Genomic DNA, 13,265 nt, shown 5'->3' with positions numbered 1-13,265 from the left:
GTATATTTATAAATGGCTCAAAAACATCCATAGTAAACACATCCTGGAGAATAATGGAACATGCTTACAACTGGATCACAGCCAACTGTAGCTAATGTGAAAAACATTTAAACTACAGAAGCATGCAGTAAGAATATTGTGTAAAGTTGACAATCAAACATCTTGTGGAAGCCTCTTTGTGGAACAAGGAGTCCTTAATGTTTCATTCATGTATATTTCATATCATTCAGGACATAGTATTTGATTTCTATAAGAAAGACACAAAGAGCACATATAACTCAGAAAACTCATCACAAGAAAACATTAAAATCTTGACACATACGTCAGATGGCTTACGCTATAATCAATTTGAGGTACATCAAAAGCAGCTATCAAGCTTAGTTTATCAGAAATGATCTGGACTTTATATTAAGAAATTATGACAGGGATCCATGCTTGCACTATCTTTTCATCTTATTAAGGAATCCTTACTTTAAAGACACAAAACATAAAGAAATTCGTATTCACACGACAAGTCCTGTATAACCAGTTTCTTTTTCTTCTTTTTCAGCTGGGGAATGCCAACACTGCATTTCATGTCACTAATATACATTTTTTACACTGAAATTGTTTTTAATCTCTTGTGAGTGGGTACAAAACAGTTAAATTAAGGTAGGCTTTTATCAATAGCCTCATATTCCTGTGCCAGCATGTTATGAAGTCAGATTAATGGCCAGGCTTACTCAGCATGGTAATATGGTTATTAAAAGGTGCTGTACGTGATTCATATCATCCTAGACTAAATTTTTTCCACTAACAGAAGCCAAATAAGCTACCCTGGGTTAGGTGCCACTACATACGTATCACATTCTGATAGACAAATTATACACAAAAACTCAGATAAAATGTTGTCATTCACATTTGATTTATTCTCAGAAGGTCTAACTGTGTACAAATAGCCTCCTCTTATATAAACAGATACTGTTAAAAATATTCTCCATGGGAGACTTTGTGTAAGTCTAGGTACTGTAATTTATTAAATTTTGTTTGATAGCCCGTGATTTGTTTTAAACCTATGGTAGAAACAGATGTAAGACTGTAACTAAATAAAACAGTTCTGACACAACTTTACAAATATTCTAAAAATTAAATCAGAAAATAATTTTATAATCTATCATTTATATTCATCTACATATGAAAGGAAATACCATACCTAATGAATATTCTCCAGTACATACAAGTTCATTAATAGCAGTAATCTGAATGCATTTTCAAAATACATGATATCCACAAATAAATAACATAATTGTGTCTTCACATATAGTTTTAAGGTGGGTTTACATTTTCCACTTACTGTTTCAGTCATTGTTGATTTTAATACTGAGAAATGTATCACATAAACAAATCTCTCAATGAAGTATTGCCTTTTTGTTCAAGTAACTACTTTGTACATTGCCGCAGGATTCTAACTTAATAACAACTTTATTTCTCAAAATATATTATTTAATTACACAGTGAAATTACTGTTATTTTATGTATAATGAATGGATTTCACATTATGTAATAACTACAGACAACAGAACTTGAGCATACTTTTGCTTTTTAAGAACAAAATATTGCAGTAGTAGTATTTATACAGAGTTATCACAGTTACTGACAATTTTTTACAATATTACAGTATTCACAGTCATCCCATATAAAATAATGTCCAGGAATTAACTGTGTAAATGATATAACAAAACTCAAATCATGAAGTATACAGCTGACAAGCCACTTTGGCATGTGACTAGGAGCCGAACATCACTTCTAGAATCTTCATGAACTTCTTCTTGGGGAATTAGTAAGCAGTACCTTGCCTGCTCTTTCCCCCGCACTGTACAGCACAAGTTTTTCAGACTGGTAATTGGTAACCATTTCTTCAATGGAGTCAAAGCTCTGAAAACAAGAGGAAAATCTAAATATATTTAACCTAAAAAAAATTACCCAAAATTCCAATCATAAAGGCTTAAAGCACATGGCTGTCAATTGTGAGAGTGTAGCATTCATTCATGCTACTGAAATCTGTTGATCTTATGGTGAGTCAGGTTTATCTGTGTGCTGCAGGCCTACATTGTATTTATGAAAATTGACAAAAAGCTGCATCACTGGTTTCTCAACTTTCATGTGCAGTGTAAAGATGAACTATGTTGAATCTCTTTTAAATGCTAACAGGAAAGTAAAGCTGTGAGGATGGGTCATGAGTCGTGCTTGGGTAGCTTGCTCAGCAGAGCACTTGCCCACGAAAGGGAAAGGTCTCGAGTTCGAATCTCAGTCTGGTATACAGTTTTAATCTGCCAGGAAGTTTCATATCAGCACCCAGCCCACTGCAGAGTGAAAACCTTATTCAGGGAACAGAGAAGTAAATTACCAGGAAAAGTTAGCTGCAAAGGAACTAGGGCATCTGTGATCTGATTGAGAGAGTGACACAATCAAATAAGTGTCACTACAAGCAAACATTTAACAAGGAAGTGTACAGTTAGCACAAGTGTGGGTGCAGCATAAGAATATCTGATTTTCAGTTCAGAAGCAAATTTGTGAACTAATACATCTGTTAGGGATCTTGTACATTTGTCCCAAAAAATGGAAAAGCATGAAAACTCTAATTTCACACAAAAATGCAAAATGGAGAGTTGCTGAAGCTTACACATTATTTATTTGTCGCCCTACACTGTACTTAATTAAATACAAAACAACAAAATTCCACAAAAAATTCTTTCATCAGATAAGTTATTCATCTTATTATTATTATTATTATTAATATTATTATTATTATTATTATTATCACTGTTGTTATTATTGGCAGTGGCTGTCGATGTATAAACTTGTTGATAAGCATAACTGTTGTTCAGCAGGTGCTATTAATTTCATGCTCTCAAATTATCAGAATCTAAAAATTTATGAACACCCAAAACGTATACTCACAAGACGCCACTGATATTAATGCATCAAATGAATTCCCAATTTCTGCAAAACAAAGGCTTTTTATAAAAAAAGAATCTAATATTAAACTACTTATTGGTCTTCCATGACCAGCAAAATTCCACAAGTTTCCATATTAGTAACATTGCTTTCTCTTGTGCATATTAATGAAGTTTAATTAATGACATTAATAGATGCTAAGTTTGTTTTGTTTTCAAATGACACAAATAATGTGGTAAATAAAAAGGATTATGAAACTTCCTAATAAAAAGGATTGTTACCAAAATTTCCATGGACATAGATAAATGGTCAATTCACTGTCATCAAACTTAAAAATGCCAGTTTGCGATACATAAGATGCAGGAAATGTCCATACAGCATTAGTGTAAAATGTGAGACATGCAGATAGAGTAGGTTGACAGCATTAAAGTTTTAGTATTATGATTTGGCAACAAAAATTGTTGGAAAAATATGCCACAGAACTGATGAACTGTCCAAACAAAATTTTAATTGCAGTGCAGATGATGATGATGATGATGATGATGTATAAATGAAAAAGCTGGCATAATTTATTTACTTTTATTCTACATTGCCTTGTAGCATCATATTCTCTTCAAACCAAGTTATAACTTTTGAGTACAAGTGTGTACATTTCAAATCAACAAAAACAATCAATTTTTTAAAATATAATGTAAGTGTATAGATGAAAAATCTACTCACCAAGGGGCAGTTGGAGAGCACTCATATAAGAGGTATTAAAGTTTCCAAGCTTTCAGAGCTGGCTCCTTCTTCTGGCAGAAGAGTTGAAGGGAAAGAAAGAAGGGTGAAGAAAAAGGAAGGTAAGGTTTAGGAAAAGAGGTAGAGTTTGGAAAAGTCACCCAGAATCTCGGGTCAAGGAAGACTTACCAAATCGGATGAGAAGGAAAGACCATCCCTCTGGTAAGTCTCCCCTGACCCAGGGTTCTGGGTGACTTTTTCAAACTCTAGCCCTTTTTCTAAACCTCACCAGTCCTTTTCCTTCACTCCTCTTCCTTCCTCCTCAGCCTTCTGTCATAAGAAGGAACACCTGGTTCCAAAAGCTTGCAAACTTTAATACCTTTTATAAGTGTGTTCTCCTGCCACTGCTTGGTGAGTAGATTTTTACTGATCCACTTACATTACAACTTATGCTATGAATTATACATGGTGTGAATTCAAGAAAATTCCTAGTTTGTTCAAGTACCTGGATATACTAATTAATTTTTTTCAGTATATTTATCCCTCTATGGAACTTTTCAGAAGTAATATATGTGTATTACTATCTTGTACTATGGGTCCACAGCTTTTACACATTTTTTGAATGATGTTATGTTTCTTTAGCTTTTATTGACATTATTGACATTATTAAAAGGCACAACCACCTAAATTGTATAGTAATATACAATTTAGGTGGTTGTGCCTTTTCCAAGCATCTACCAACAGGTGTAGAAGTAAGAAACTGGAATTTCCCTATATATTGTGCTAGCCGTCAGTGTAGAGCCCATGAAACTGCATCTGCAGCACCATCTGCTTCCTGCAATGGCTGACGATGAATGTTAACACACAGCAACCCAAGTTCCATACATCGGTATCTGTTTCAAACCCATAAACATGTCGACTTTTGTGCCTACGAACTACAGTTTGCAGACAGAATTGGTTTTCTGTTGTCATTTGAAGAAAACTGCTGCAAAATCACATTGAATGCTGCTCAAAGCTTTTGGCGAACATGCTGTTGTGAAAACACAGTGTTTTGAGTGGTTCAAAAAATTCAAAAGTGGTGATTTTGACATGAGAAATGATGATCACGGGAAACCACTGAAGAAGTTTGGAAACAATGAATTGCTGGCCTTATTGGATGAAGATGATACTGAAACTCAACAGGAACTCATGGAACAATTGAATGTGATGCAGAAAGCCATTTCTCTTTGGCTGAAAGCTATGGGAAAGGCGTAGAAAGTGGGAAAATGGCTTCCACATGAACTGAATGAAAGACAGCAACCAGATCAAAAAACCACTTGTGAAATGCTGCTTGCCAGATACAAAAGAAAGTCGTTTCTACATCAAATAGTGACAGGTGATGAAAACTGGATATATTTTGAGAATCCTAAGCATCACAAATCGTGGGTGAATCCAGGCAAACGTCAACATCCACAGCACGACCAAATTGCTTTGGAAAGAAGACAATGCTCTGTGTTTAGTGGGATCAGAAGGCTGTCATCTATTATGAGCTGCTAAAACCTGGTGAAACCGTTAACACTGATTGCTACCAACAGCAAATAATCGATTTAAATTGAGCATTATGTAAAAAATGACCAGAATATGCAAAAGGCAACACACAGTCTTATTGCTCCATGATAATGCCCCATCACACACAGCAAAATGGGTCAGGGAAACAATCGAGGCATTCAGTTGGGAAATACTACAGCATGCAGATTATTCTCTAGGCTTGGCTCCTTCTGATTATCATCTATTTGCATCACTGGGACACATTCTCAGTGAATAATGGTTCAATTCATATGAAAATTTACGAAAATGGCTCACTGACTGGTTCTCTTCAAAGGAAGAACTGTTTTTCTGGCATGACATTCATAGCCTGCCAGAGATGTGGGAGAAATTTATAAATAGCAATGGATGTTATTGTGGATAAAATATTGTTTATCAGTTTCAAAATACAGACATGTAATTATTGCAATCAAATTCCAGTTTCATACTTCTACACCTGGTACTAGACATAATACAATGTATTGACAACAATGTGATGTGGGATTAACAGTCTGTACAGCCAAGTTTGCAGTTTGCTGATGTGCATACATTCAAAATAGTTTTGACATGCAGGTTGATATTGGGCAAAAATAACAATGTAATTGTTATAACTTCAAGTTGAACAAATATATTTCAAGGAAGACGCAATACATGAAGGTCACAGATCAAGTAAACAGAGTAAGACGTGTGTGCACTTTAACAGTCAAATCATAACTGAATCCAAGTCTAGCGACCACTGGCTGGCTGGCCGCTTAGGTGGTGCTGCTGCTGCATGGCTGGCAGACAACGCCGCATGTAGAGGATGCGCGTAACTGTGCGGCGGCACTTTGAAAGGTCGGCGAGTCACAACAGTAATATATACACGTGTCAAAGAAGTATTGCTAAATGGTTGCTCTTTGATATGCATGCATATTATGTTGTAATCTCTACCCAATCTGCAGGCCAGGAATCTTCTAATTGTATGAATGTCAACAAACTGCAAAATTGGTTTATGTACTGTTAGTCCCATATTACACTGTTCTTAGTACATTGTAGTATGTTTTGTAGATGCTTGAAAATGGCAAAAATGCTGAAATTGCAAGAGTAAAATTAAAACAACAACAGCTAAAAGCAACTTGGCATCATTTAATATGTGAGTGTCTTTGATACCAACACCTGAGTACAAAAAATCAATACTAGGAATAAGAACAATCTTCAAAATGAGTAAAAGTCACTGGAATTGGTCCAAAAAGGTCTCCATTATTGAGAAATACATATACTCAATGATCTTCCAGCAGTCAGAAAACATTTTGCTTTCAATAAACTATAGTTTAAGAGAAGATTATGGGATTCATTGATGATAAACATCTTCTACTGCACTGAAAAATTGTATATGCATATCTTATTACATAATCACATAATGTGAGTTCATGCAGAAGCTGACTTATGCTTTCCTTCAGTGCAGTAATGTGATCTGTGTAAGCAAGCATTATAAAGTATTTTCTTTCGATGACACATGACTACAATAGTTTAAAATAATCTGATGCACTTTAATGAATATATATTTACATATTTGTGATACACGAGTATTTTATATTAATTTATAAACAAATAAATTGGTAAGAGGTTTCTGGTACATTTCATACACTTGTGGGCCATATCACTTACGATCTGTTCACAAACTATTAGCATTTTATTTCTTTTGTAAACTGGTATGATGTATTTTTGTTTTTCCAACATGTTTTACATCCATGTGGATTCTTCACTATGAGTCTGTGAGACTAGAAGTGTACTTCGGTTAATCTTATGCAATCAAAAGTTAAGAGAGGGATGAATGATTGTGCATTAAAGAACGGTATTTATTTCCCTCATGGTATGTTGTCTCAGCACCATAACCATATTTGAAAAACGGAAAATAGAAAACACATTTGGGTAGGGGAAAGTGTGTTTCCCTAAGTTTTTGGAAAGTGTCAGAAAAAATATAGTTGTTAATGGCACATTGTCTTCTTCCAACATTACAACACTTCTTCATTCATGCACAGCCATAAAATGAGCATATTCTTTATTCAGATATTTGTCCGTTTACTTTACACTCCATACATGTCCCCCTGCCTCCCTCTGGGGTTTATTTATCTTTCCAAAGTCACAAAGTAATATAATCCATAGCCATTGTTTCAGATTTCCAGAAGTGTCTTTGCCCACATAACATTCCCATGCAGTGAAGTGAAGCCTTCAGTAAGTGAGTTTGAGAAACTGCCATGAATCGTACATTTAGAAGAGGGTTTCTTATAGTAGATTTAAAGGTAACTGTTTGCAAATGCAAAAATTTAGTTAAATTTCTCAGTACTTTTAGTGTGAGCTATATAGAAACAAGAAAGATAAGTCAACTTTTAGCAAAGAAGACACAATGAAAATGGCAGTCTCAGCTATATACTTCATCACTGAAACAAGAAAATACTGAAATTCTATTCATACTCCTTCATTATACAAAAGTACAGAAAGTGGCTTATTTTCCCACCAGCAGCAGGATGAGAGACAATTACAAAAGCTATCAGATCCACTAACTTTTGGAAAACCATGGTTAAATCTACTGACAAACACAAGAGAAAAGAGCTGGGGAACATGACTTGATATGGATTACACTGAAATATTATCTAGAATGTAGGGGCAATGGATACACAGCATTGCTATACAACAAAGAGATCAACAAATGACAGTCACATTATTCCCTGATAAGCAATACATGTACCCCTTGCAAACTTCTGTTGAGTGATACATGTTGCAGTAGAAAAGAAAAACATAACTTTTTTAAATGATTATATACACAACTCCCTCCATGAACCATGGACCTTGCCATTGGTTGAGAGGCTTGCGTGCCTCAGCGATACAGATAGCGGTACCATAGGTGCAATCACAACGGAGGGGTATCTGTTGAGAGGCCTGACAAACGTGTGGTTCCTGAAGAGGGGCAGCAGCCTTTTTAGTAGCTGCAGGGGCAACAGTCTGGATGATTGACTGATCTGGCCTTGTATCATAACCAAAACGGCCTTGCTGTGCTGGTACTGCGAACAGCTGAAAGCAAGGGGAAACTACGGCCGTAATTTTTCCTGAGGGCATGCAGCTTTACTGTATGGTTAAATGATGATGGCATCCTCTTGGGTAAAATATTCCGGGGGTAAAATAGGCGGGGACTACTCAGGAGGACGTCATTATCAGGAGAAAGAAAACTGGCGTTCTACGGATCGGAGTGTGGAATGTCAGATCCCTTAATCGGGCAGGTAGGTTAGAAAATTTAAAAAGGGAAATGGATAGGTTAAAGTTAGATATAGTGGGAATTAGTGAAGTTCGGTGGCAGGAGGAACAAGACTTTTGGTCAGGCGCATACAGGGTTATAAACACAAAATCAAATAGGGGTAATGCAGGAGTAGGTTTAAAAAGGAATAAAAAAAATAGGAGTGCAGGTAAGCTACTACAAACAGCATAGTGAACACATTATTGTGGCAAAGATAGACACAAAGCCCACGTCTACCACAGTAGTACAAGTTTAAATGCCAACTAGCTCTGCAGATGAAGAAATTGAAGAAACGTATGATGAAATAAAAGAAATTATTCAGATAGTGAAGGGAGAAGAAAATTTAATAGTCATGGGCAACTGGAATTCGGTAGTAGGAAAAGGGAGAGAAGGAAACGTAGTAGGTGAATATGGATTGGGGGGAAGAAATGAAAGAGGAAGCCACCTAGTAGAATTTTGCACAGAGCACAACTTAATCATAGCTAACACTTGGTTCAAGAATCATAAAAGAAGGTTGTATACATGGAAGAAGCCTGGAGATACTGACAGGTTTCAGATAGATTATATAATGGTAAGAGGGAATTTAGGAACCAGGTTTTAAATTGTAAGACATCTCCAGGGGCAGATGTGGACTCTGACCACAATCTATTGGTTATGAGCTATAGATTAAAACTGAAGAAACTGCAGAAAGGTGGGAATTTAAGGAGATGGGACCTGGACAAACTGATTAAACCAGAGGTTGTACAGAGTTTCAGGGAGAGCATAAGGCAACAATTGTCACAAATGGGGGAAAGAAATACAGTAGAAGAAGAATGGATAGCTTTGAGGGATGAAGTAGTGAAGACAGCAGAGGATAAAGTAGATAAAAAGATGAGGGCTGCTAGAAATCCTTGGGTAACAGAAGAAATATTGAACTTAATTGATGAAAGGAGCAAATATAAAAATGCAGTAAATGAAGCAGGCAAGAAGGAATACAAACGTCTCAAAAATGAGATCGACAGGAAGTGCAAAATGGTTAAGCAGGGATGGCTAGAGGGCAAATGTAAGGATGTAGAGGCTTTTCTCACCAGGGGTAAGATAGATACTGCCTACAGGAAGATTAAAGAGACCTTTGGAGAAAAGAGAACCACTTGTATGAATATCAAGAGCTCAGATGGAAACCCAGTTCTAAGCAAAGAAGGGAAAGCAGAAAGGTGGAAGGAGTATATAGAGGGTCTATACAAGGGCGATGTACTTGAGGATAATATTATGGAAATGGAAGAGGATGTAGATGAAGATGAAATGGGAGATATGATACTGCATGCAGAGTTTGACAGAGCACTGAAAGACCTGAGTCGAAACAAGGCCCAGGAGTAGACAACATTCCATTAGAACTACTGACAGCCTTGGTAGAGCCAGTCCTGACAAAACTCTACCATCTGGTGAGCAAGATATATGAGACAGGCGAAATACCCTTAGACTTCAAGAACAATATAATAATTCCAATCCCAAAGAAAGCAGGTGTTGCCAGATGTGAAAATTACTGAACTTTCAGTTTAATAAGTCACGGCTGCAAAATACTAACGCGAATTCTTTACAGACGAATGGAAAAACTAGTAGAAGCCAACCTCGGGGAAGATCAGTTTGGATTCCATAGAAATATTGGAACATGTGAAGCAATACTGACCCTACAACTTATCTTAGAAGAAAGATTAAGGAAAGGCAAACCTATGTTTCTAGCATTTGTAGACTTAGAGAAAGCTTTCGACAATGTTGACTGGAATACTCTCTTCCAAATTCTGAAGGTGGCAGGGGCAAAATACAGGGAGCGAATGGCTATTTACAATTTGTACAGAAACCAGATGGCAGTTATAAGAGTCGAGGGACACGAAAGGGAAGCAGTGGTTGGGAAGGGAGTGAGACAGGGTTGTAGCCTCTCCCCGATGTTATTCAATCTGTATATTGAGCAAGCAGTGAAGGAAACAAAAGAAAATTCGGAGTAGGTATTAAAATCCATGGAGAAGAAATAAAAACTTTGAGGTTTGCCGATGACATTGTAATTCTGTTAGAGACAGCAAAGGACTTGGAAGAGCAGTTGAACGGAATGGACAGTGTCTTGAAAGGAGGATATAAGATGAACATCAACAAAAGCAAAATGAGGATAATGATATGTAGTCGAATTATGTCGGGTTATGCTGAGGGAATTAGATTAGGAAATGAAACACTTAAAGTAGCAAAGGAGTTTTGCTATTTGGGGAGCAAAATAACTGATGATGGTTGAAGTAAAGAGGATACAAAATGTAGACTCGCAATGGCAAGGAAAGCGTTTCTGAAGAAGAGAAATTTGTTAACATAGAGTATAGAATTAAGTGTCAGGAAGTCGTTTCTGAAAGTATTTGTATGGAGTGTAGCCATGTATGGAAGTGAAACATGGACGATAAATAGTTTGGACAAGAAGAGAATAGAAGCTTTTGAAATGTGGTGCTACAGAAGAATGTTGAAGATTAGATGGGTAGATCACATAACTAATGAGGAGGTATTGAATAGGATCGGGGAGAAGAGAAATTTGTGGCACAACTTGACTAGAAGAAGGGATCAGTTGGTAGGACATGTTCTGAGGCATCAAGGGATCACCAATTTAGTATTGGAGGGCAACATGGAGGGTAAAAATCGTAGAGGGAGACCAAGAGATGAATACACTAAGCAGATTCAGAAGGATGTAGGTTGCAGTAGTTACTGGGAGATGAAGAAGCTTGCACAGGATAGAGTAGCATGGAGAGCTGCATCAAAACAGTCTCAGGACTGAAGACCACAACAACAACAACAACAACATATACACAACTTTCCTTCGTCCGAATCCTGTATCCACATAGTTTCAAATCAGGTGGCTGAGAGGACCAATCAGTGTTACATTGTAAAAGTATCAGAGAATTGGGAAGCAGTTTTCTAAATCAATGGGAGTACAAGGCTAATCTTCCCACCATGAGGAAATCTGAGATGATCATTAGAAATTTAACCTATTTCTTCTCCACTAACTACCAAAGCAGTGTCATTAGATAATAAAATACGTGATGCAACTGATATTAAGATGTTCTCAATGCTTTAAGAGTCACTCAAGCTAGAGTACACAAAACAGACACACACACACACACACACACACACACACACACACACTCACACACACACACACACACACTCTGAGCCAGCTGGATGCACAATGCAAAGAGTGCAGTTCAGCATGTGGAATAGGTTGATGTGAGGTTAAGCTGGCTGGGTGGGTCAGAGGGAGAGAGAGTGGCAGGAGGCAAGAAGGTGGTTGGGGGTTAGTAGTTAGCAGCTTGGAGGGAGACAGGCTAAGATCAGTGTCCAATGATTCAACACTGAATGAAATTAAGCTCAATGAGAAGCTCAGATAGGCAGGTACTACAGATTTTAAAATATCACAAGATTCTCAAAAAGTACAGTGAAAAATAATGGTAGTATATTGCATCAGAATATCAGGGGATTAAAAAACAAAGCAGATGAACTTCTTGTATGTTTAGAAGATTTAGAAACTGAGGGTGGAATACATCCATTATGCCTGTCTGAACATTGTATAGTCACAGATATGGAAAAGGTAAATGTAGTAGGATATAAGCTGTCAGCACATCTAGGTAGAGACAGTATGGAGAGAGGAAGAGTTGCCATATACACTCCTGGAAATTGAAATAAGAACACCGTGAATTCATTGTCCCAGGAAGGGGAAACTTTATTGACACATTCCTGGGGTCAGATACATCTCATGATCACACTGACAGAACCACAGGCACATAGACACAGGCAACAGAGCATGCACAATGTCAGCACTAGTACAGTGTATATCCACCTTTCGCAGCAATGCAGGCTGCTATTCTCCCATGGAGACGATCGTAGAGATGCTGGATGTAGTCCTGTGGAACGGCTTGCCATGCCATTTCCACCTGGCGCCTCAGTTGGACCAGCGTTCGTGCTGGACGTGCAGACCGAGTGAGACGACGCTTCATCCAGTCCCAAACATGCTCAATGGGGGACAGATCCGGAGATCTTGCTGGCCAGGGTAGTTGACTTACACCTTCTAGAGCACGTTGGGTGGCACGGGATACATGCGGACGTGCATTGTCCTGTTGGAACAGCAAGTTCCCTTGCCGGTCTAGGAATGGTAGAACGATGGGTTCGATGACGGCTTGGATGTACCGTGCACTATTCAGTGTCCCCTCGACGATCACCAGTGGTGTACGGCCAGTGTAGGAGATCGCTCCCCACACCATGATGCCGGGTGTTGGCCCTGTGTGCCTCGGTCGTATGCAGTCCTGATTGTGGCGCTCACCTGCACGGCGCCAAACACGCATACGACCATCATTGGCACCAAGGCAGAAGCGACTCTCATCGCTGAAGACGACACGTCTCCATTCGTCCCTCCATTCACGCCTGTCGCGACACCACTGGAGGCGGGCTGCACGATGTTGGGGCGTGAGCGGAAGACGGCCTAACGGTGTGCGGGACCGTAGCCCAGCTTCATGGAGATGGTTGCGAATGGTCCTCGCCGATACCCCAGGAGCAACAGTGTCCCTAATTTGCTGGGAAGTGGCGGTGCAGTCCCCTACGGCACTGCGTAGGATCCTACGGTCTTGGCGTGCATCCGTGCGTCGCTGCGGTCCGGTCCCAGGTCGACGGGCACGTGCACCTTCCGCCGACCACTGGCGACAACATCGATGTACTGTGGAGACCTCACGCCCCACGTGTTGAGCAATTCGGCGGTACGTCCACCCGGCCTCCCGCA

At 38.5% G+C, this 13,265-nt stretch overlaps 1 protein-coding gene across 1 annotated transcript in view; it reads right to left on the bottom strand.

Annotated features, from left to right (window-relative positions):
- Positions 1-882: 882 nt before the first annotated feature.
- The window catches only part of LOC124607061 (uncharacterized protein DDB_G0284459-like), a 415,556-nt gene continuing 403,173 nt past the window's right edge, over positions 883-13,265 (bottom strand). The window contains exon 20 of the mRNA XM_047139238.1: positions 883-1,914. Within this exon, the coding sequence (XP_046995194.1) occupies positions 1,795-1,914 (120 nt within the window). The 3' untranslated portion in view covers positions 883-1,794. The remainder of the gene's footprint in view (positions 1,915-13,265) is intronic.

This window comes from Schistocerca americana, chromosome 3 (genome assembly GCF_021461395.2).
Source record: "Schistocerca americana isolate TAMUIC-IGC-003095 chromosome 3, iqSchAmer2.1, whole genome shotgun sequence".
Lineage (NCBI taxonomy): Eukaryota > Metazoa > Arthropoda > Insecta > Orthoptera > Acrididae > Schistocerca > Schistocerca americana.
The sequence above is the reverse complement of the archived record's forward strand: the minus strand, read 5'-3'. Positions and strand labels throughout refer to the sequence as shown.